The 24892-nt window shown below is 40.8% G+C and overlaps 1 protein-coding gene and 1 non-coding gene across 5 annotated transcripts; both read left to right on the forward strand.

Moving 5' to 3' along the window:
* On the forward strand, positions 1 to 24638 carry N4BP2L1 (NEDD4 binding protein 2 like 1). 4 transcript variants are annotated; one of them, XM_012752149.3, is made up of 5 exons: positions 9 to 349; positions 17999 to 18126; positions 18436 to 18524; positions 20732 to 20800; positions 21778 to 21954. In XM_012752149.3, the coding sequence occupies exons 1-5, from the start codon at positions 177 to 179 to the stop codon at positions 21832 to 21834; spliced, it is 516 nt and encodes a 171-aa protein (XP_012607603.1). In that variant the 5' UTR covers positions 9 to 176; the 3' UTR covers positions 21835 to 21954. The 4 variants fall into 4 exon arrangements, with proteins under 4 accessions (XP_075865631.1, XP_012607603.1, XP_012607599.1 ...); XM_012752145.3 differs by lacking the exon at positions 20732 to 20800 and adding an exon at positions 20606 to 20682 and having other exon boundaries at positions 14 to 349; positions 21778 to 24638; XM_012752146.3 differs by lacking the exons at positions 9 to 349; positions 20732 to 20800 and adding exons at positions 5520 to 13792; positions 20606 to 20682 and having other exon boundaries at positions 21778 to 24638.
* On the forward strand, positions 8103 to 8236 carry LOC142875317 (small nucleolar RNA SNORA16B/SNORA16A family). Its single transcript, XR_012922707.1, has one exon. It is a non-coding gene; the product is annotated as a small nucleolar RNA SNORA16B/SNORA16A family (small nucleolar RNA).
* Positions 24639 to 24892: the final 254 nt, after the last annotated feature.

The following is a 24892-nucleotide window of genomic DNA, read 5'->3' on the forward strand; positions in this document are numbered from 1 at the left end:
AGGTAGGGAGCCCCCTCCCCCGCGGCGCGGTCGGGCGGGCGGGGAGGAGGGGCTGGGCTGCGAGCGCCCGCCCCTCCATCTATCACATGGCCGGAGAGTCACAAAAACAACAGCTTTGGCCACGACCGTGACTTCAGGAAAGGGAACCCAGGGCTCTCGCAGCCAGCCCCCTCCCCATGGAGGACAGTTTTCTCGAATCCTTTGGGAGGCTGAGCCTCCAGCAGCAGCAGCAGCAGCAGCCGCCTCGGCCGCCGCCCCCGCGGGGGACACCTCCGCGCCGCCAGAGCTTTAGGAAACACCTCTACCTCCTGCGAGGCCTCCCGGGCTCCGGGAAAACCACGTTGGCCAGGTAATGACAGCGGCCTGGGCGCCGGCGCGCGGGCCCGGGGCCACCAAGCGCCCGGGCCGAACGCGCCCCTGCCCGGAGCCGCTCCCGGCGCCACTCGCGCCCGCCGCGGGCGCCCGCCCGGCCCCGGCCCCGGCCCGAGCCTGGCAGCGCGCGGAGCCCCGGCCGCCGCCCCGGGGCCGCCGCCACCCCTGGCGCCCCCGGCCGCGGGCGCGGAGAGGAGGGCTCGTCGCGTCTGTGTCCCGCCGCGCTGCCGGGAGCAGGATTCGGCGCTGCGCCTAGCGCGAGCCCCGCGTGGCACCCGCCGCCTCCCCGCCGCCGTGCCCGGCCTAGCGCCAGCCGGCCAGGCAGCCTTCGCCGCCCCCAGCCCCGGGTCGGGGAGGCCCGCAGGGACTCTTCTTCGGGAAAACCCGGTGGCAACTGCAGAGAAAACCGCCGGGCCGGCCGCTCGCGCGCAGGCAGCCGCCACGGCGCGTCAACAGGCGCGTTGAGTGGAGCGCACAGACCGGGGTCCGGGGCTGGGGGCCCGGGCGGCAGCGGCCGTGGCCCGGGGCTTGCGGCCCGCTTTGAAAATCTGGCGGATTCGGCAGCCCGCGATTGCGTTGGCAGCTGCGAAGGCGCACAGGTGCACGGGGAGGGGGGCTGGCGGCGCCACCACAGACCGTCATTGACACAGCCTCGCCATGGGCGCCCAAATTCGTTTACTTGCGAGTTGCATTGCGTAAGCGGCCCCCGCACCGCGTACCGAGCCAGCGGGAATTACGCGGGCTGGCTGCCTGCTGCCACCTTGCTAGGCCCACCGCTCCAGCCTGAACTCCCACCACTCCCCGCCTTGCACTGGAGGTTCCAGCAACGGCGAACTGTTTCTCTTCTGTAAACCAAGCTGTTTCTCTCCCTGCCGCGGCCGCCGCCGGCCCGCCTGCCTGGCTTGCCCTGCCGCCTCGCTTTGCCCGCCTGCGTCTACTAGCCTTTTAAGCCTGGGCAACTACCCCTCCCCGCCAGGAGATGCTCCTCTTCTGGACTCCTTGGCTTCCTGTTTACACGTCTGACTGCGCTTAGTTTTGCACATGTTTTTGCTTCTCCTTATCGTTTTGTAAGTTTCTTGAACGTAGGGGCCCTTTCTCCTGCCAAGCACGGTGTCTGGCACGCAGTGGCTGTTCAGCAGAGGAAGCGGTCCCTTGCCGTCAAGCGCTTTCCCTCTCCCTGGAGAGCTGCGGCTAGCCTTGGGACTTTGGAACTGCTGACGAATCAAGGTGGCACACAGTCACCTGCCGATTTCGATGGTGCCCAGATAGTGTCCTTAGGAGGAGGGGCTGACTCCTTTGGGTGTCAGGGAACTGTGACAGCCCTGGTGAGGTGCTGCCAGTTTTAATTAGGATTCCTGCTTGATTTGTGGAGTAGGAGCCTTTGGCCAAAGAATATTGCTACATTCCCACGGATTACAGAGCTGGAGGGCCATGGGTGCCCTTTGCTAAGCCCCAGACACGTTTCAGTAGTCCCTCTCTGGCTCACTGGGGAGGTGGGGACAGCGGTAGATGGGGAACCTTCGACCCAGCAGAACGTGGTTATTTTGTGATACAGTCATGGTGGTACGTCTGTTACCAACCAAGTATTTTCTGAATGTCAAACCCTGTTTAATTTCACTTTTGCTTTGCGATTGATCTGTGGCCTAGCACACACTGAGTGTCAAAGGAGGATGTAAACATCTTTGGCCAGATTTTGTTTCTGACTGTACTGGGAAGGGAGGTAATATGACGGGTGGAAGATGTGTCACTGGGAACGTCAGGGGTTTGGACTCACATTCCTCTTCTGTAAAGCCAGGGGGTTGCCTGGGTGGTCTTTTGAGGTCCCTTCTGGCTCTAACATTCTACACTTTTAGGATTTTAATTCCTGACTGACATTTGGCTAAGCAGAAGACACCGGATGAGAGACCAGCTTATTACAGGACATCTCTAGGGACGACTGGAGTGAGCACTGTCCTGGGAGTCTGAAGATTGTGCCTTTAGATCTACTTCATCACTAACTAGCTGGTGACTTTGTGCAATCACCTAGCTTCTCTGGGCTTTATGTTCCTTAAATATGTGTCTACTGAGAGGAGATTAGAGGATTTATTGAAGATCGTTCTGACTCTTAATTTCCACTTGTCAGACTTAAAAATAGTTTGCTAATAACAGCTAGGCAAAGAGCTCTGAGCTTGGTGTCAATGTATGGCTCCACATCCAAACTCAACCCCTCACCAGTTTTGCTCTTCACTCAACCCCTCTGTGCCTCGATGTCCTCTCCTTAAATGGGAATGTCTGCCCTGTCTGCCAGAGAGGGTTGTTGTGAAGATTAAACGTGTGGGAGGGGACTTTTTAAACTTTAATGTGCTATATACATTTTAAGAGGTATTAGCCACTGCTTAAGCTGTTGACGAGCTGAGAGAAATGTTCAGTGTTACCGGGAGAAGCCGGCTGTGGAGTGAAGGCGGCAGCTGGCTTTGAGCTCTGTTTGGCCAGGCACTGGCGTTCTGGGAGCTGAGGAGCCTTGGCATGCTGTGGGCGGGCTGCGCATCTGTATAAGTCTGGGAAGTCAGCAAGGAGAGGGCCACAGCCCAGCAGCGGCCGCAGTGGGGACAGAATGGTGGGGAGCAAGTCTCAGGTGTGGCCCTCAGGAGCTGCCTTCCCCACTTTTTGGGGGGTGTGGCGGGGGAGTAGAAGAATGGCGGATTGCTTAAAAATACACGTGTATAGAAAACAGTAAAACTGTAAGGTTATTTGTGTATTGTTGGATTCTGGGAAGTTCACGTTTTCTCTATTATATGTATTTTCCAAATTTTCTATGATGAACATGTATTTCTTAAATCAGACTAATAAAAAAGTTTTTCTTTGAAAATTGGAGGAAATCGCTTTTTACAAATGTGGGTTCATCTTTTTCTGCTTAACCTTTACTTCTCATTTGATTAAAGAACTAATAAAACTTTTTTGAAATTAGGATATGTCTTGTCTTCCAAATCAATGTTAGATTTCTATACTTCTCACCTATCTATGTTTTTCATAGTTTGAAGTGGCTAAAATGTGGAAAACAACTATTTAAATTCTTTGACTTTATTAAAAAGAAGTTGGAATCTTACCTGGTTTAAAAATTTTGAAGCATATCAGGGTACTAAAAAATTAGTGTGCTCCCTAAATCTGCTTTACCACCTCTATTTTATTTAAAAGAAAACATTTAAAAATAGGTTCTTACCATTGACATGTATGATGTATGTCCAGGAATTCATCCTGAGGAAATAACTGGACAAGTGCATGAAGATAGAGGAATGTTCACAGTTTTTTGTATGACAGAAAAAATGCGAGCAACTTAATTACACAAAAGTTGAGGTTTGGCTTATAAGTCATGCAGTCATTAATGGGAACACAGATAGAGACTTGACATGCAAATATGTTCAGCCCCCATTAAGTTAAAAAGTCTGTTACAAAGATAACATACATACATCCCATTTTCTGTTCACAGAAAGGGTCTACATATATTCTAAGAAAAATATATGAGAAGATAGATATCTATAGTTGTTGACTTTACATAGTGGGATTATGAATTTTCCCCTTTGATTTATTGTCTAATTTTTCTACAACAAATACATATTACTTGTTCACTTTTTAAAGGTGAAAATAAAGGCACTATTAAGTAAAATGTTTTGTTAAATGGCTTGGCTAGAAAGACCAAGTTTGTGTGACAAAGCTTTTATTACATAACTAACTGTCATTTTATGTACAAAAGTCTTTCCTGGGTTCTCTTATTTATTTATTTATTTTTCCATGCTCTATTCTGCTGAAATTCCTGGGTTAATTCTCAGTTGGACATATACTAGTGACTTATTTTATTAATTTTGATTAATTTTATTAATTAGCATATGAACTAGCATAGGTCACTTAGATCTTTAACACCTCAGGTTCTTTTTCTTTAAAATGGATCTAATATTCCATTAATAAGTTTACTGGTAGGATTTCAGCTACTATGGTAAACAGTAACCTACCACTATGTATGTGAAACACTGTGGAATGCGCCTTCTACATAAATACCAACTATTGTTAATGATTAGTTACTAATCAACAATAACGATGGCCACTGGGCACTCATGAGACTGCAGGCACTTGCTTGGTGAGGCAGATACCAAATAAGGCTAAGAGAAGGCGCCTCCACAAGATGACGCGTAGGAAGCAGTAATCCGCGCCCTGCTGTGGGTAAGTAAGGGCCAGTGGGAGCAGCCGCTCACCTGCTGGTGCTGTTGAAGGCCAGGGGAGGCAGTGAGGAAAATGCAGGCTCATTAGGGGGGGAGACTGTCCCCAATGTGGAGGTGGATCTTGGGCTGGCCTTGAAGACGGGGAGGATGTGGCCGGGCAGAGAAGGGATAGCAACACTCCTCACGTGGGAAGGAGCTAGGTGTTCTGGTTTTGACCGAAGTGGAGGCTTCTTTGCAGTGAGGGTACTGGCTGGGTGCACCCAGAGCCAGGACGTTAAAAACTGAACAGAGAGCTCTTGTCAGAAGAAATGGGATTCCAATCCCAAGACCCTTTCACTCTCTGCAGATGAGCCAGAACTCTTGTTTCCAGAGCTGAACTGACAAACCCACGTGGATCCACACCAGTCCTTTCCTCCTACCTCAAAGCATCTGTGGACAAACCTCTGTACTTTCCACTGTGTGTATGTGTGTGTGTGTGTTAAGATGTATTTTTAAGTGTACAAATCAGTGGCATTGTTGTGCAACCACCACCACTACTTCAAAAATTTTTTATTACCCCAAACAGAGACTGTGTCCATTAAGCAATAACTCCCATTCCTTCCTCTCCCTACCCCCTTGTAACCTTTGAGCTACTTTCTGTCTGTGTATTTGCCTACTCTACATGCCATCATGTAAGTGGATCATACAGCATTTGTCCTTTTGTATCTGGCTAGTTTCACTTTAGCTTAATGTTTTCAAAGTTCATCCATGTTGTAGCATGTGACAGAACTTCATCACTTTTGTGGCTGAATGGATTATCCCATTGTATGGGTATGCCACTAAAACGTCCTTTTCAAATGAAATGAAATGGCAATAGTAGACTGTAGCCTTTCTTTTTTTAAAAATGGCCTTATTTGAAAAATTAAAAGTTGTCAACCTTATGTCATTTCCTCAGAATTTTTTTGAATCTTTACATATCAATCAAAACAAAGTCTGGGGACCAGGCTCCAGTACATGTTGCATCATTCGCAATGTTCTGGTTTCTTTTGGCACCATTACAAATGGTTTGTAACATGGATTCAGTTAGGCTCAAAGGATGCTTTCTGACAGCTGTCTTTCCTCCTTACTCATATCTCTGGATAACATGGAATTTTCCATCAAGAGAAATACCTTTTCATTATTTCTTGGTACTAGAGCCTTCCGAGAAAGTGAAAGGATGCTTTCCTAATGTGATGCGATGGTAAGACAGATGGGGAGAAGGGTATACTTTATAGCCAAATAAATAGTGGGATGTGGGAATCAGTGAGAATGGGGGGCTGGTTGGCTCAGTAGTGAGTAGTTGGACCCCAGAGCATACTCTGCAGTGCTGGCCAGCAGGCCTGAACCTTGATGTTTTTATTTATGGGGCCAGGACTTTATTAACAAAAGCAAGGTCAAAGTAGAAAATTTGCAGTATTCCAACTCTGTGACTATCACAATAGAGAATCAGACAGGTGACATCTTTTAGTCCCATAGGTCTACTTGGAAAATGACTCCTAGCTTTTCATATTTTTCATGATTTTCCTAAGGTATGTCCTAAATCTTCTCTCCCCACTGCTGAGAGTCCTTGCAACCTCTTTGCAAGGTTGGGATGCATAAAAACTGGAAATGCTATATATGTTTAACAAAGAGTGGGAATATACAGTGTGTGTTTGTAATCATTTATTGGAAAGGTTGTGTGAGAAAAGGTTGCCCAACTGTACGGGAGATTCACCTCCCCATATTCCTGGAACAATGGAAGAAGACCCTGCTGAATTGGGGCAATTGAACATTGCAGGGGTGGGTTATGATTTGAGGGGAGGTAGAAATGGATGAAAAAATGGAAGAAGAATACTTTCATGGGCAAAGCTCAAGAGATGTATAGAGATTCCCTTAAGAGTTCATCTAGTCCAAACCCAAGACACTAAGCTCTGAGAAGTTAAACATCTTGATCGAGGTCATGGGGATGGAGTCTCCTTATTTCTCATCCAGAGCTTTTTCTTCAAGCCCAAAGGAAGAGGGTAGGGGGAGTTACTTGGTCAAAGGGTAATGAGGTTGGTTTTAATCTGTTGTGTAATGAAAAACACTTAAAGGCCCTAGTAAGGGGGCTATGTTAACCTGGATTTCAGCTCTCAGGGCAAGGAAGCTACATTTTATCGTTATTTGTTAATATTAATGGTATGTTTTTCCTAGTATAAAAAATATTACCAGGAAATTTATTATGTGGTCCATTGAGGGCAATGGGAAGAGAAGAGATTTAGATTTTTAAATAAGTATTCATATTTATTCTGATTATGATGAGTTGGAGAGAGATGTTTGCTGTCAACTCCCAACTGCCAAGGGTGTCTAAAGTCTCTTCCTCATCTGCTCCCCTGGGAGGATATCTCTAACTTAGCGCAATGCCTTAGTTCCTTCTTGGCATTTCAGTGAGCCCTTCTTTGTATAATAGGGCCATTCAGACTAGATAAACCCAATAAGAAATTATTTTTTTATTGCTTGAAGTTATCTAAAGATATATAGGCCCTCTGGGATTGAGGAAGTAGTATAATAAAGAAAAATGAGTCTAATTTCTAATTGTTCCTTCATAAGGCTCTCTGTCGGATCATGTGTATGGCTTGGGGAGAAGGCTATCTGTTTTTAATCAAGGTAAGAGACTGGAAAAGGGGAAGGGAGAAATGGAGAAAGAAAAACAAGGATGTGCTTACTGAGTGCTGACTGTGCCTGGCCCTTTACAGACCCTGGCTTATTGGATCTTCACAATGATCCTAGGATGTCATTTTTATCTCATAGTTGAGGACATTAGGATTGGAGAATCCCGCATTCGATTCTGAGACCCAGAAGATTTCATAGTAAGCTGAGTGGTCTTATATTACCAGGATGCAGTGGAGAAACACACATCCGCCACTTTCACAGTCATTAAGGAGTCCTGTTGAAGTAGGATTGTATAGCTAGGATCTTTCCACATTCTCTTCCCACGTGTTTTAAGGGTATATCGAAGGAGAGGGTCTGCGGGGGCTTTCTCCACCTGCGGTAGCGCCTCTCACCATTCTTTCCTCTGCACCTTGGCTTTCTTTTTTTCTTGGCATTGGCACCAGCTGACATAAACTTTTGTTTGTTATCCATTTCTTTTACTAGAACATAAGCCATGAGATATGACATAAGTTCCATGAGCTCAGGAGCTTTATTCTGTCCAGCTCCTAAAAGAAGGCCTGGGACACAATAGGCATTCACTGATCAGTTGATGAATGGATTTGTTAATGAAAGGCAATGTGAGAAGCCTCCTAAGAGGAGGAAGCTTAGATGTCAGCATGGCTCTTGAGTAAAGAACAAGACCAAAGAGGAGATTATCCGCATAAAGAGAAATGTGGAAGAATGAATGGGAAGTGGAGAACAGATGAGAAAAACGCGGAGAAAAGGAAGGAATAGAGCCACTCATTCCACAGTTCTCTCCAATTCAGTACACAAGATGACGATTCCATGTGAAATGTTTGATGTGTCAGCTCCTTCACCTAACAGTTACACTAAAAAGGAATTTAAAATTTAGGATCAAAGATGCAGCTGCTTTCCCATTTAAGCAGCAGTCAAGAGAGTGCCCAAAGTGACAGTTTTCCTGTACGGCTATAGCCTCTTCTGTTATCTGTAACTAATCTACAACATTTTGGGAAAAGATAGCTAAAAAAAAAAGTTAGTGCTGAGGTGGGTAGGCCTGGTTCCTTCATCTGAGCATGATGAATTGACCAACAGAACGCAGACACAGGGGAAACCCCGCACCGTTGCGACAGTCGACAGAGGGCGCTGTTCACGTGCAAGGTGCTGAAAGGAATTTCTGCCTGACGGAGTAAGCGGGACCGCACTGACAAATGAGAATGAGGGCCATCTGGGAGTCTGGCTTTGGATCTTAGAAACATGACCTACTTTGGTGGCATGGGAGGGGTAAAGGCAAGAGTGAGTGGGACAGATCGGGAACTCTTTACTGGCGCCCCCTTAGCCACTTGTGGCTTGGTGACACTGAGGGTGGCAGTGATTGAGGTCTGACTCTCCAAGGGCAGGGCTCAGCCCTGGCGAGGTGGTTGGCAGCACCACGAAGGTCAGGGCTCAGGGGAGACTGCCCACGTCATCGATAGCCTTGGCTCCCTCCCTGGCCTCAGGCTGCTGGGCCATGGAACCTGTTTTCTACCTCCCAGTTTAAAGTCCTGGAGGAGAATTCCAATAGCATCCAGAGGAAGTGCTGGGATCCAAGAAGAATCCTTTCCCCCAGTCTCCTTTAGGGGATAAATTTCAGGTTTGGGTAAAATTCTCACTGTACAAAGATGAGTAAATAGAAATTCTCCCCTATAAAAGAGTTTGCATTAATTAGGGCGAGAAAGCATTACATGCAAGAGCCATTCATACATTCGCCAAATAGTTATTGAGCGTCCTCCATGTCTGGCATTCTTCTAGAGTCTTAGAATAGAGCAGCAGACAAGAGAGAAAATCCCTGCCTTCATGGAACACAAATTCTATCACAGAAAAATATTTTCTGAAGGAAAGGAGGCCATTTTAGACAGCATCTCTCTGTCCTCTAGAAAAACAAAGTATCCCGAGGCTATTCCACTTGATATCAGTATCCCCAGGAAATGTCCACAAACGCACAAGAGATAGGCATAATGAAGCCCACTGAAACTTGTTCATGAGAGGGAAAATTGCAAACAACCTAAATGTCACTAGAGATGTCTGTTTATTTTATCGTGCTCAAGCGTAGCAGTTGATGTGGGGCTCTGGGGCCAGAAGCCTAGGTTTCCATCCATCCGTACCACTCAGTGGTCTTAATTTCTTCATCTGTAACATGGGGCTTAATGACAGTGCTTATTTCCGAGGTCTTTTTGAGCATTATATGAGAAAGCCGTTAGAATAGTGCTTGGCACACAATAAGCACTTAGTAAATGTTAGCTGGTAGCTGGTAATGGAGTGCTAGGTAGCAGTTACAAGGAATGGACTAAGTCTATATGTCAACATGAATAGATCTAAAAACATGTATTGCTCCTTCATTTTTTAATTCAATAAATATTTACTGAGTGTCTACTATGTTCCAGGCAGTGTTCTAGGTACTTGGGAATCATCAGTGAACAAAACAAAGATCCTGCCCTTGTGGACCTTGTGTGCCAGAGGTAGAGAAATGGATATAAAATACAAGGTTATTGTATGTTATGTTAGGAGGTAACAAGTGCTGTGGACAAGGGGACAGAGAAGCCTAGTAAAGGTGTTTGGGTTGCCAGAGTTAAGGTAGGGGGAGGCCGTTGAATTTTAAGCCAACAAAACAAATGTGAAAAAATGTTAATGATTATGAGCTCCAGGCAGTGGGGATATAGGCGTTTGTTATATTATTCCCATTGTCTTTATATTTACATTTTTTTTCAAAAATTCCTCTCTCTGATATGAAGGATAAAAGAAAATGGTGAAAAGGAGTCTGAAATATGAAGGATGTAAAATAAATAAGACTAAGGAGCAGAAAATTAAGGAGCTAATTGAGATATATATTTTTAAAGGTAAAGTAAATGTTGGAATTTTAAAGTCTATTAGAGATAGAGTTATAAAGAATCACCATGCAGAAAATCAAACAGTTATGCAGAAGACAAATGTGAAAATAAACATAACCAAATATAACCAGAATAAATATAACCAAAGCAACAATTATAGATATAATAGAACATATTTTTGATTTGAGGACTCAGCAGTGATAAAAAATAAATTAATTCCTAGACATATCCTGGTAAGACTGTTCCAAAAGCTGTTAATTAACTGCCTTTTCTTCTTTAGCAACCCTATTTTGTTGGGCATGGCAATGTGCCCACTACAGTGTTCAAGGCTCCCTGGCCTCTTCCTGCTGTGTGGAATATAGATGTGTAGGCTAGCGCTGCAATGCTACCTGTGCCCACCAGAAGGCGCCCTCAAGAATGGAAGCCGCGTGCTTAAGAAAGATCATAGACTTTGGGTCCATGTCAATCATGGCGTTGGGTTAGGAGCCCTGGATTCTACCTCTGGATTTTTTTATACACAAGATATTGAAATCTTAATTTTATTTAAGCCATTGTTATCTGGGGTTTCTGCTCAATGCAGGTCAACTCACTGCTAACTGAAACCTGTATTTGAAAAAGATTGTAATCCAGTAATTCTCATCCAGCCTAGTTGGTAATATGCGAAGACAACAGAAAGGCTTTCTCAGATTCACAGGCGCTTACACAATATGCAACACCTCATGCCTTGACTCTGTATAGCCTGGGGTGAAATTCTGGCAGTACCACAGCCAAGCTCTGTAAACCTAAGCCAGTTATTTTAGCTCTTGAAGCTCTAGTTTCCTTATTATACTTAATTATAAATATTATATAAATTATTATAAAGGTTAAGGTGAGGTAATATAGTCAATCTCTTTATTCAGTGCTTAGCACTCTTATAAAAAAAGAAAATTTATTGGATCAACTTTAGCCTGCCATGACAGGGATCAAAGACAACAAGAAAGGTATATCTTTTTTTTTATATATATATTGTTCAGAAATGTCTCTCCAACAAAAATTAGATGAGAAAATAATTTAAAAGTATAAATTTTATAAAGGGAGGATTCTCAACTACAAAATATAATCAAGAAAATAAGAAAATAGTAGAACAGAAAATAATAAAGAACTTGCACATCAAGCTTAATGGAACAAAACAGAAAGTCCAGTAACAGTGCCCAGCCATATGTAATCAGTTAGTATGTAATAAAAAGTATTTCAAAACAATGAGGAATGGATGAATTATTCAGTCAATGGTTTTGGGATAACCAGGTTACTGTGTGGAAAAAAAATCAAGTTAGATCCTTAACGCCACAGACCAACATAAAATTTTAGATGGATGGAGGAAGAAAATGTAATAGGACACAGACATATTTACATAATCCTGGGGTGGGAAAGACTGTTCTAGATGTACTATCAAAGGCATAAATTAAAAAATAAAAGATAAATACATGTGACTAGACAAAGCTTTTTAAAATTTAGACTTTTATATGTAGAGATTATTATAAACAAAATTAAAAAGCAATTACTGAATGTAATTGGGAAATAGATATTCAATAAGAAAGATAAACCTCCCAATAAGGAGGGCTTATTAACCAGACAAAGGACATGAAAATGCAGTTCACAAAAGAATATCTCTAAATGATCGACACACATAAGAAAAAATATTTAATCTTGCTGGTAATCAAAGATGCTGGGGACAAACTAAATGCCTAACCATACATAGAGCATTGGTTAGGTAAATTATGGTATATCCATATGAATAAGTTTAAGTATGCCCTATCATTAAAAATTATGTCATAGAAGAATATTTCATGAGGTGGGAAGTGATTTGCTATGAAAAAAATTTGGTGGAAATTTGGTATACTCTACATTATGTCTCTGTTTTTATGTAACAACAGATGTGCTAAAAAGAAATCATATATATCTATGTGCATATATATCTATATCTCAATCCTGAAAAGAAGAGCAAATGTTAATAATTATTTTTAGATGGGGAATATAGGAACCTCCCCTCTTTGATCCACTTTTTTGTTTCAAAATTTTCTGCAATGAATATCTATTTCTTTGCTAATCAGAAAGGAAAAACAATATTCTTAGAGTTTGTGTAGACAGACACAGGAGCCAGCTTGAAGAGATACCTACTGGCTAAATTTGGAACAATGTGAACATCATAAAGAATAACAATGATAAGGATTTAAAAAGGAGGGATAGAAACCTCTTCTTTACAAGGCAATGTCACCTAGTAAATATAGAGGAAATTATAGAATGAGAAAATAAAAGTTCTGTGATTCTCAACGTAGTCATTGATTCAGGCAGTGATCAGAGAAATATATGTAAAGATCGTTGAGGGAAAGGTCGTTGGAGAACAGGCCCTCTCCATGGCTCCCAGTTTCACCCCCACACATTACTTAATATTACAAAGGAAGCAATGTACCTTTCCAATAGAGAGGTCTGCTGACACCACCTTTTAGCCAAGTGATCAAACAGCATGATGGGACAAACTGTTGTTACGTGCAATCAGAAGTACACAAATGTTACCTCTATTTTCCTTCCAAAAAATGTTTAGATTTAATCACAAGGAAACAACCAGACAAATCCAGAATATGGGGCATTCTCAAGCCAACTAGAGAAACAAAAAGGGCATGAGGACAGTTCTAGATTTAAGGACACTGAGAATAATAATAACATAATAACCAAATGCAGTACTTGAAACCTACGAAAGATATTTTGGGGATTAGCAGGGACATTTATAAATTTTAAAACACTCATATTATAAATTAGTGTTAATTTTTTAGATGTGATAATGGAATTCATGGTATGCAGGAGATTGTTCTTATTCTTAAGAGATATTTGACAAAGAATTTAGAAGTGATGTGTCATGATGTCTGCAACTTATTTTCATATGGGTTCCTCAAAAATATATATGTGAGAGACATAAATGAGAAATGTGAGCATCTGGTGACTAGATGAAGGGTAAGCAGTGTTTATTATACTGTTTTTTAGTTCATTTCTCTAGGTTTGTATATTTTCTAATTAAAAGGTTGTGGAAGAAAAGTTGAGATGGAAATAAAAAAGGAGAGAGAAAACTATAGAATAAATGAGAGTTAAGGGACATGGCACCAAATACACTATGTGGATCTTGTGTGGCCTTTGATTCAAACAAACCAACTGTAGGAAAACATTTATAAGACAACCAGGGAAATGTGAACACTGATGAGATATTTGGTGAAATGAAATATGAAGTAGATGAAACAAGATGGCCATATGATAATTGGTTATGGGTACATGAGGATTGATGCCATTATTCTATTTACTTTTCCATGTTTGAAAATTTCCCTAATAAAAAGTTGAGGATCAAGTTAAAATGACATAGCAGTGTTGGACTTTCTCTGTGAGTGAGTGACTGGCTGAATAGTTATCTAAATATCTCTCTATGGTTATTATTAAATAAAGAATTACACAAAAGAATAAGTTGTGAAATGAAAATTAGTACTGAGTTTCTCTCATAGTAGTGATTTTAAGTGAATTCGAGGGGGAAGTGGGGAAGGTGAAGGTTATGTGGAAGTAATTGTCTTTCTATTTTTTCCCTTTTCTTTTATTTTCATTCTCTCAATTTCCTTAATGCTTGAGGCTCCTGACCACCATAAAGAAAGATAGAGCTGGGGCATTTTCCTCATCACTTCTGAAGCTGATGGAATGGTATTTATTGCTTACACTTAAGTTTGAGACTCTCAAGGTTGTCTATGTAATCAGTTCTTTATTTAGCTAGTAGAGTTTTTATTGTCCTGCATATTCAATGTGCTACTATGGCTGCCAGTGCTAATTTAATGTTTAGGTAAAAAGAAAACAAGTTTTTGAAGGAACGGTCATTCAGGAAGATCCAGACACAAAAAAAAAAAAAAAAAAAAAAAAAAAAAAATCCATTAGCGCCTTGAAGGTGGAAAACACTCTTACTTTTGCTAGTTAGTTAGGACTGTAGAACCCACAGTCAGAGGTATGACTCTGAAAGGATGGAAAGGATGAGAAGGTGGTCTTTCCTGTCGTGGTCCTGAACAACTTAACTTTTATTCGAAGGTAAAATTTTGCAGTCAAAAAGGGAAGTTGTTATATGTTTTATTTTCTTCATTAATGTACATTTAAGGAGTAGGATTCAAATAACATATGAGTTAGACACTCATGCCTTAAGTCTTTTGAAGGAAATAAGAGTATTAATGTCTAATCAGTAACATAAGCCATAAAGAGGAGAACAAGAGTAGACAAGGATATATATATATATATGAAAAGGAAACTTCAACTCTGAAAATATTTAAAAAACAAAACCAAATCTACAATAGCAGACTTCACAGAAAAACAAATGAAACCAGATTTCAAAGGGCTATCAAATCTGGGACCAAAAAGAAAAACAAAAATTTGGAACCAGTTATCATAGTTGCTTAACTTAGTACACACGAGATAAGGGAAGTACATTATATGCTATTATTTAACCTCCGAAAATAATTTTAAAACTGTACAGTGTTCACAAATATAAAATATGCCTAAAAATGCATCTGGTGTTACCCTTCGACTTTTTCCCCCTCAGGTGTCTTTATAATAATTATTTGCATTGGAGGTTAAAGTTTGGATCTATGATTTGGACTTTTCAGTTTATCTATCTTTAAACTAAAATAATCGACATTCATATGGAAGCATTTGTTTCATCAAATCCTCTTTATTCTTCTCTCTTCCTTTGTGCCACTTTCTGTATCTGCAGTTAAGTGGCCGCATTTTCTATGCTCCCCTTCCAGCAAGAAGCCATCCCACCCCTGCAACGTGGGCCAGCACAGTGACTTCCTTTGCCCAACAATGTGGTGGAAGCCTAGCAAGCAGCTGCATCTCTTGCCCCTTGAAATACTGCGCCTGGGAAGAGGCCGGGGTCGGGCTCTTTGAGGGTGCAAGGGCGCGTGGATGGAGCGGGAGCCAGAGAGAGCGAAGCAGGCCTGCTCAGACTGCTCTGTCCCCACCCGTGTACACAGCCGCACGCGGGTAACCCCTTGCCAGGCCTGCAGATCTGCCCACCTGAGCCCAGCCCACACTGCTGACCTGCAAAATACGTCCACTCCCTCTTCCGATACCTGAGGGTAACCATCACCGGTGTCCTATCACGTGTGTCTTCTGCTCTCTCACCATGAGCATCCCACATTTCTTTGGTGATCTTTGCTCCTCTGATGTGGTTTCCATGCTCTTCTGTGGACATATTCCAGCGTGCCAAGTTTCTCTCTAAATTGTGTGGCACTCAGAATGGGAAACAGTGTTTCAAAGACAATTTGCTCCTTTTAAACCCAGTGTCTTTGTTCTTGTTTTTCCCTGAAGTCCCTGGATCCTAACAAGCCCTCAAGCATTCACTTCCTCCTTCTCTTACCTTCCATGCTCTTAGCCTCTCCCCCAAGAGGCAACAGTTTTCTCATCCCTCAAGGTCCAAGTCAAATGTTCTCTCCTTTCCATGCCTTCCCTGGCAGCACTGGTTGTTCCGAAGTTCTCTTGATGCTTCCTCCATGCAGCTGTGGGCTACCCTAGCGGGGCCAGGGGGCTGGCTCCTTGGTTAGGCTGTGAATTCCTTGAAAGCAGCTACTTACTTTATTTTGTACCTTAACACTTCACATTGCACTTGGCACATGTTAAATGCTCAATAAATATCTAATGGGTTTGATGATTAACAAATATTCTTTGGGTATTGAAATATATTACCTTCTGGCCTTCATTTTCCCACAAAGCTATTAAGAAAGACTGTCAGATTCTTGGTTTTTTTTTTTTTTTTTTTTTTCTTTTTGAGATAATTGCCTGGGCTAGAGTGCCATGATGTCAGCCTAGCTCACAGCAACCTCAAACTCCTGGGCTCAAGCGATCCTCCTGCCTCAGCCTCCAGGTAGCTGGAACTACAGGCATGTGCCACCATGCCCAGCTAATTTTTTCTATATATTTTTAATTGTCCAATTAATTTCTTTCTACTTATAGTAGAGACGGGATCTTGCTCTTGCTCAGGCTGGTCTCGAACTCCTGCACTCAAACGATCTTCCCTCCTTGGCCTTCCAGAGTGCTAGGATTACAGGGGTGAGCCACTGTGGCTGGCCCAACTTCCTGTTTAAATTAAGATATGGCCAATGAATTTTCCTGTTTATCACTATAGTCCACTGAAGAAGAAAATGTATTATTTGTAATTACTTTTTCAGCTATCTATCTATGCTGCCTTTTTTCTAAATGCTATCAAGCCTTCTCAAGAATTTGACAGATATTTACCATTTCTGGAATGTATATTTAATCACTTAAAAAAATAAAAAAAATTTGCTTTATTTTTGTCTTTCATCTCTCCCTTATTTACTGCAATACCGCAAAGATTACATTAAATAAACTCCAGTGTATTTTATTATTACGACATATCAACAGTCTGGGCTGGTAAATTTGGTCTTATTGATATTATTAACAAAATAACAGTGCCTCACATTTGTAAAGTGTCTTACAGGGTGCACAACATTCCCCCATGCCTTACCTCGTTTGAGTCTTACTAGAAGCTCAGTTTAATAGGTAGGATTATGTGTCTCATAGTTAAGGAAACAGAAGCTTAGGGAAATGGGGGTCACATAACCGGAGTCAGTGGAGGACTGAACCCAAGTCTGCCCGAGCAACTTAGGTGCTCTCTTGTCTGTGGCTCCAGTGCTGGTGCTTATTCTGTTCCTTCCTGATTGAAGATAATTCTCGATGAAGAAGAACAACAAAAAGAAGTTGAATAGCTTTGCTTTCTCTTTGCATTTTTTGCACTTGTCACTCTCCAACCTTCTTTTCTCCAAGTCTTAAATATCCTCTGAGTGTGACCCATGTGACTATATTTTCTATTTGCTGGTTGCATTTGTTTTGAAGTTCAGTTAGGCTGGTGAGTGCTGTGTGGGAAAAAAGGAAAGAAACATACACTGTGTTCCGTGTTGTGCTCACTGTTTTCCCACATTATTAGATCTTCGTCATCACCTTACAAGATGGGCGACGCTATGCTCAATTGTTACAGATGAGCAAAGGAGGCTCAGAGGTGGCCCCAGCTACTACTGAGCATAATGTCCACTTTCTGCCAAAAAATAGTCCAAGTAAGGATTTCAAATGGAAACATCTTTTCTTTGAAGTTATTTTGTATAGATCTCAACACACTTTTTTTTGTTTGTTTCGTTTTTGCTTTAAAAGGGGAGTTTAAAAACTACATGATGGCTTTTTTTTCTGTGATATTTTCATATTTAGACCCAGAGTGCTAGCGGTTTAGGAAGGTAAGGGGAGAATTGGGTCTACCTCTTTCCTTCTCCTGCTGTGCTCTTTTTCCCATTTGGTTTAGGTAATTGTTAAACTGTAAATATGTCACCTAATAGGACAGCACACACACATTGTCTTTATCCATATTTCAACTAGTTTCTCAGTTGGGTCCTTTTAGAGAACAGAGCTCCAAGGAAATGGGACCCAGGCCATGTAAGAGTTTAGGGGCCGAGGGAAGAGCTGCAGCATGGAGGCCTGGCACCCTCGCGCAAGTCTCGGGAGGGCACTGGTGCCTCCGAGAGGAATGGCATGGGGACTGGTGCCCAAGAGGGAAGACAGTCACCAGGCCCCCAACTTGAGTCAGTCTTGGTCGCTGCAGAAGTCAGTGGCAGTGACTAGCACCTCCTAGGTTCAAGGGTTGGCAACACACAGAGCCGCCTTTCAGCCCTCTCCTGCCTCCTGTCAGGGAGTGGCGCCTTCTAGACATAATAAGCATCTCTTTTAAAATTGAATTTCAATAACCCAAAACCTGGTGGTCTCAGAATTATAAACTGCTAAATGCTAGAGATGGAAGGAAATTGTTTCTACTGGACTATGCATATAATAAAAAAAAATCTCTTTCATTTCTCCACTTTCCAGGCAATTGCAACATGACTTTCCCAGAGCCCTGATTTTCAGCACGGATGATTTTTTCTTCAGGGAAGATGGTGCCTATGAGTTCAATCCTGACTTCCTGGAGGAAGCTCATGAATGGAATCAAAAAAGAGGTGACAAATTCCTTTCCAAACTCCTGGGAAACCCTATTGTGTACATAGATTGTAGCTGCTGCAGAATGAATAAGCTTTATGGAAGGAGCTTAACCAAAAGTTCTGCCATTTTCCCCCCCAAACAGAATGCCAGACCATAACCTTCTTAGATTCCAGGAAAAAGAAAATTATTGATAATGGGTTCTGAAATAAGTGGCACTGAAGTTGTGTAATGAGGACATCCTGTAATAAAAATGACAAATATGGATTACCTCACCCTTCTCTCTGATTGTTGCATGTTGTTCACTGTTATGTAACATTGTGTTGCAGCAAGAAAAGCAATGAGGAATGGCATATCCCCCATTATTATTGATAATACCAACCTCCACGCCTGGGAAATGAAGCCCTATGCAGTCATGGTAGGAAGAAGTATCATTCTGAATTTTCAGTTATGGACATTTTGTAAGAAAATTGAATCATTTGTTCTTTCCTCTTTTTCTGATCTTCCATGATTTCATATTAACTAACAGTAGTTCTCCCAGGGAGCAGGTAAAGAGGTTTTATTTTAGTGTTTCTCTGCTGTTCAATGGCTGAAATTTGCTGAGATGCTAATCTCACCTCAGGGTAGAGTTTTTAAATAGTCCTTGATCTGAATTCTTGATAGTTTTATGTCTTCACTATTTTCCGAAGGGGAGGCATACAGAGGAACACCCACTGAAATCTAGAGAGATGTTGGACTAGATGACACTACTAGTAGAGTGACAGCCTATGTCAGGACAGCTCTTTGGTGACCAGGGATTTCAGCCCTGTGCACTGTTGCTACCTGTTAGTTCCAGGGCAATGGAATTTTTTAGTTTAAAAATAGATTTAGGATTAACACTGTAAGCCTTCTGAGATAGAATAGAAATATAAATACACATACAACTCACCTCTCCATTGTCAGAATAAGATGAACAATGTACACATTAGTCTCTAATTTTCAAGTCTATCTGATCTTTTTTCAGACATATTTCATCTCTTGTGATAATGTTTTCATTCCCTATTGGGTACAGAAAGGAGAAGAATCCAGAACCACACTGGTGGGGCAGGACATAGACACCGAGTGTCACCCTGAATCCCCACCTGGTTAATTGTGAAGTGACTATCTCCCAAGCTGGGCTCATGTTTTTAGATTTCTTCTTACTGTTTGGGCAAAACAGCATACCTACAGGTGTGCTTTTCTCTAACAATGAGGTTGTTGGACTTTGGTAAATGTAGGAAAGAATGAGCAACAATTTTGCGGTTACTTCATTCAGTTCATGTCGATAGTCTGCTATGGCAAGAAATGAACAGAAATATGAATAGTTGAGTGAATTAAGGCACAACTCAAAACCAAGAGTTAGGGATTAACTGGGAGTAGCTTAGGGGAAGTCATTTTACTTTTTATTTTCTAGATATGTATAATCTTTTTTAGCCATCCACAGCTATTAATTAGACTTAGAGATTAGATGTTTTCCGGTTATGCTATTTTTTTTTTTTTTTTTTAAGACAGAGTCTTACTCTGTCACCCTGGCTAGAGCACAGTGGCATCAGCCTAGCTCACAGCAACCTTCAACTCCTGGGCTCAAGTGATCCTTCTGCCTCAGGCTCCTGAGTAGGTGGGACTACAGATGCATGCCACCACACCCTTGCTCAGGCTGGTCTTGAACTCCTGCCTTGGCTTCCCAGAGTGCTAGGATTAGAGGCGTGAGCCACCACACCTGGCCCCTAGTTATGCTATTTGAATCCTTCCCTAATTAGAAGTGCCCATCTAAAGAATGGAGAAGAAATCTTTTTACTTAGGTCTTTCCAATCTGTATTTTGTAATACAATAAACAATAGTGATATTAGAAAGTTCACTTTAGATAAGGTAGTAGTCAATTTATGAATGCAAAGAATATTTGGATGTTTATATGGAATTGTAATAGTTTTCTAAACCCAAGGAAATGGGGCACTGGGCCTTGAACCAAACAGTATTGCATAGCAGGGACAGCTACATTTTGAAGTGAAGATTATGTAAAAGGGGAAATCACTTTTATTTTGTGAGCTCCATTCCTATAGCACTCACCTTCTAAAGCAAGGCATCAAGAATAGGACAAGGCATTTGACAGAAGTACATCAATAGAATCATATTACATGACTCTGAAAAGCCAGAGTTCATTGCTCACACCTGTGTTCAGAACCTTTTAAACTAGTTCAGTCATCTATTTTTAAAGATGCCCAAAACAAAGAACCTTTACAATTTTCCTACATACTAGATAAAACTGACTAAAGTTTATCATTGGGACTTATAATATCATCTGAGAATGGCTAAGTATGGGAATGAACCAACTAAAGTTATTATGATAAATTAAGGCATTGGATTACTGGTAAAACAAAATAAATTTTAGAAAAGATTTGTAGTAAATGTTAAATGGCAGCATAAACATTCCCAAACATACATACTATGTCTTCAATGTTTTATGTACTTTTGAAAAATCAGGCACTTGAAAATAACTATGAAGTTATATTCCGAGAACCTGACACTCGCTGGAAATTCAACGTTCAAGAGTTAGCAAGGTACTTCTTTGTTTTTCTAGTTTCTCATTATGTATCCTGCTATTTTCAGGTATTTCAGAACGAACAAAAGAATCTTTTCAGGCTGGAAATGGACATGGTAGTTTTCAGGCCAAAAATGGTAATTCTTGGAAATTGATAACTTTGGAATTATTAATGTGAAGACTTTAGTTTTGGGTCAGTTTTCTAATATAATGCTAAATGCTAAATCTTGGCTTGGTCTTGGTCCTTTAAAAGGATGCATTTAACATTCTGCTAAAATGCTTCTTCATTAATGTACATTTAAAAGCACTTTCCTCTGCATGGGATTGCACATGTCAATGGTGTTTTTGCATTTATGCTAAATAAGATCTTTAGATGTTGAGCAATCTGTAGTTCATTTATGGTCTAGATGCTGCTTCTAATTTATAAAGCATTGAGTGTCCAATAATACTAACTTATTGATTGAATGCATGGGTTCTGATATTCTCTGCGTTATTTAATAATGTCAATAACTTCATGTAATCAGTAAGATCAGAATTTACTTGTTAGGAGTAAAGCTGGTTCATTCTATGGTTAAAAGCAGATTGTATTTTCAGAGTTGGTCTATGGACCACTTCCATCAGAATGGTCTCAGGTGGTGGTTAAAATCCTAGTTCATGGACCCCATTTTGTAGCTGGAATCTCTGGTAATTCCATTTCTAACTATTAATATATCCCCAGTTGATTCTTGTGCATACTAGAATTTAAGACTGTTTTAATAAGCATCTCTTAAAAGTACATCAAGGATTGATTGACATAAATAGATGACAAATGCATGTCATCAACAGGCAGATATATGATTATCTTTTATGTCTTGAAGCATACAATTGAGATTACCAGAAACAAAGCCTTTCTGAAGCTTCAGCTCCTTGCTAGCCTCAGGGTGATGGGGGGTGTGCAGGACAGCATGAGGAGCAGAGCCTGAAAGAGGACCACACAGCAAGACATGCTTTTGCCAGAGTTAACTTTTGAGAATGGGGACTGCAGTATTTACGCAGTAATACAGGACTTATAAAATGCAAGTAACTCATTTTGATATCCTGCCTTAAATAACTATTTGCATTTTTTTCCATGTAGAAGAAACATTCATGGAGTTCCAAGAGAAAAAATACTTCGAATGAAAGAACGGTATGAACATGATGTTACCTTTCACAGTGTGCTTCATGCAGAAAAACCAAGCAGAATGAACAGGAACCAGGACAGGAATAATGCATTGCCTTCCAACAATGCAGGATACTGGAATACCTATTCTGAGTTTCCAAACCGGAGGGCTCATGGCGGCTTCACAAATGAGAGCTCTTTCAACAGAAGGGGTGGTTACCACCATGGATATTAGAGGCCTATTTTACAGCCATTCAAAATTTTCCTAAGTCAGTTTTTACTTCAATTTTTGGTATTTATTCCTTGTTCTGTTTTAGTCAGAGCTATAATTCCAGTGTACATAGTTGAACTCAAAAGTTTCTGAGCAGAAGTCATTATATTCATTATCTTCAACAAGCATTTGTTAAAGTGCTCCTATACGCATGGTCTGATACTGGGAATTCTGCAGATTTGATTAAACAGTCTCTTTCTCTAGAGAAAGAATTAATTTGAAAGCAAAACCTAAGAACATACTCAAGAACATAATCAATTATGTAGGTTCATAAATGAAATCAGATGTTTATATTATATATAAGCTTCAGTACCACTTTCTCTGAAACAATCTATTTTTTCAGGAAATTTATCTCCATCAGGAAAGTTGGAAAAGTGGGGGAGGAGATGTGGATGGCAGGAAGTTTTAGTGCCATTGCTACTTTGATAATCTATGTATCCAAAAATGTAAGATGTGTGACTCTTAATGATGACACTGATTTTCCTTTAAAACTAATATGCTAGAAAGTATACATCTAAGGGAACATTGTCCTTCAAAGTAGACACATTGGGAAATCATTCCTTTATCTGAATGAATGTATCACTGTTAAAAGTATTTGTGGAATCCTTAATAGCTACTCAAGTTACTGGGGAAAATCAGTGTCATTATTTAAAGTCATACTTTGTATTTTAACTGCCACTTTATTCAACAGGATTAAACCTGAATAAATTTTGGCTGTTGTGCTAATTGTGTAAATAAAATAAGCCTTCCTTCATAAAACACCAATTTGTAAGAGGAATAATTAAGTGACTTCTAAAATTATGTCTATAAACACGTTGTTTAATTAGTTGGCAGCTAAATGTTTGGGAGTGCAAGGAATTAAGTACCCCCAGATACAGGTCATACAGGGATATGTAAAAGCCATGCTCATTACAAAATGAGCAGTTGATGTTTTATGTGGCATTATTTAAGACAATAGAGCTCTACTACAACTCCAGAATGTCCCTCTTACACTGATACCAAATTTATGAATCCAAATTAAATCTCAACAGGTTGGAATTAGATTAATTTGGTGTGAGACCATGATAGATAAGACCATGTAGGGTGTATGCTCTATTTCTTCTTGTTAGCCAACAGCTTCTTTCTAATGCTCTGTGAAGTATTATTTTAAGTGTCCTATATGATGGTGCTTTTATGGCTATTAAAAATTACATATGGTATTGCATTTATATGGATTTGTCACTGAATCTTTTTTTGTTTGACAATATAAGAATTTAATTACCTAAATCCCAAGGAATTCAACTATACAATAATCAGTCTTAATGTATCATAAGCTTATTTGCCAGTCTTCTTTAATACATAGGAAGCATAAAGGTAAAGACAAAAGGAATCTTATATTTTACTTGCTTATATAAATTATTTGATGTATAAATTAGAAAGACTATTTTACTTTAACATTCCATTATCTGACACTATTAAGATCTACTCAACATCTTGATGACTACCAGCAATGCATCTGTAATTTTCCCTTAACATTTTTTTTTTTTGAGTCAGAGTCTCACTCTGTTACCCGGGCTAGAGTGCCGTGGCATCAACCTAGCTCACAGCAAACTCCTGGGCTCAAGCGATCCTACTGCCTCAGCCTCCAGAGTAGCTGGGACTACAGGCACGCGGCACCATGCCCAGCTAATTTTTTCTATGTATTTTTAGTTGGCCAATTAATTGCTATTTTTTAGTAGAGACGGGGGTCTCACTCTTGCTCAGGCTGGTTTTGAACTCCTGACCTTGAGTGATCCACCTGCCTCAGCCTCCCAGAGTGCTAGGATTATAGGCATGAGCCACCACACCCGGCCCATTAACATTTTAAAAATTGGTATCTCTTTTAAGTAACTAAGTTTGGCTGACAAAAAATGGTAAATCTGAATGAATCCTAACTATCATAGTTTTGCTAAGTTCTCTGTCCAAGCACAACACATAATAACCCTCTAATAATAATAATCCACTTAATTATGCTATTTTCCAGGCCCAGGTAATCCTGGGCATTTCAGTCAAAATGGTTATTGCATAACCAGCTCAATACAGATGGCTTGACTCATAGGGGTTAGTAGAGGGCAGAAGTGTCACAGAGCCCAAAGTGGGAATTACCTTCATTCCATAGGAGCAATCAAAAGGGCCAGATCCAAGCCCTCCTGATTTGGCTGGCTGTGTGCTTAGGGATTTTGGTTCGCCTGGGCTAAGTGAGTGACCACTGTGGAGCAGTGGCTCTGGGTTATATAGCTCTGACAAAAAGTTTTCTGGCCTATTTATCTCTTTTCCTAGATGATCCCTGAAATACTGGTTTGAAATATAAAAATTGAGTAAATGCTGCAAACTTTATTTATCCCATATAGAAGTAATCTATTTTTCCTTTAAACTCCCATGGCTCCTGATTTATGTAATTTTTTGAACACCCAACATTGACTTGTATTGTTTTGTGTTTACTGTTTGCATCATTCATACAGCTGGCAAGTGCTCTATATACGCAACAGATTCCCATTAAATGATTGTCGAATAAATAAACTGCTTTTATCATTTATGTCTTATCATACATGTTGACTTTGTAATCATTAAATTGTCACTTTCCTGGGATAATATATACATCTACTCAAACTTCATACTTTGTTCATGTAGCTTGGATGTTATTTATAATTTATAAAAAGAAGTGTGTGCATTAGATCTCTCTATAATGGGTGGTCTCAATGAGAATAAGAATGGAGGAGATAATTAGCAGTTTTTCTAAGGATTCAGAAAAGAAAAGATTAAATTCTTATAAATATAATTTTTTCTGTTTACCTGAGACTC

The sequence above is a fragment of the Microcebus murinus genome, chromosome 13 (genome assembly GCF_040939455.1).
Source record: "Microcebus murinus isolate Inina chromosome 13, M.murinus_Inina_mat1.0, whole genome shotgun sequence".
Taxonomy (NCBI): Eukaryota; Metazoa; Chordata; class Mammalia; order Primates; family Cheirogaleidae; genus Microcebus; species Microcebus murinus.

Bases quoted from the DNA above. Each gene is read 5' to 3' on its own strand.
- N4BP2L1 (XM_012752145.3), top strand. From the start codon at position 177: ATGGAGGACAGTTTTCTCGAATCCTTTGGGAGGCTGAGCCTCCAGCAG. The intron at 350-17,998 runs GTAATGACAGCG...TCCACTTTCCAG, and splicing joins GGGAAAACCACGTTGGCCAG to GCAATTGCAACATGACTTTC. The intron at 18,525-20,605 runs GTAGGAAGAAGT...TTGAAAAATCAG, and splicing joins TGAAGCCCTATGCAGTCATG to GCACTTGAAAATAACTATGA.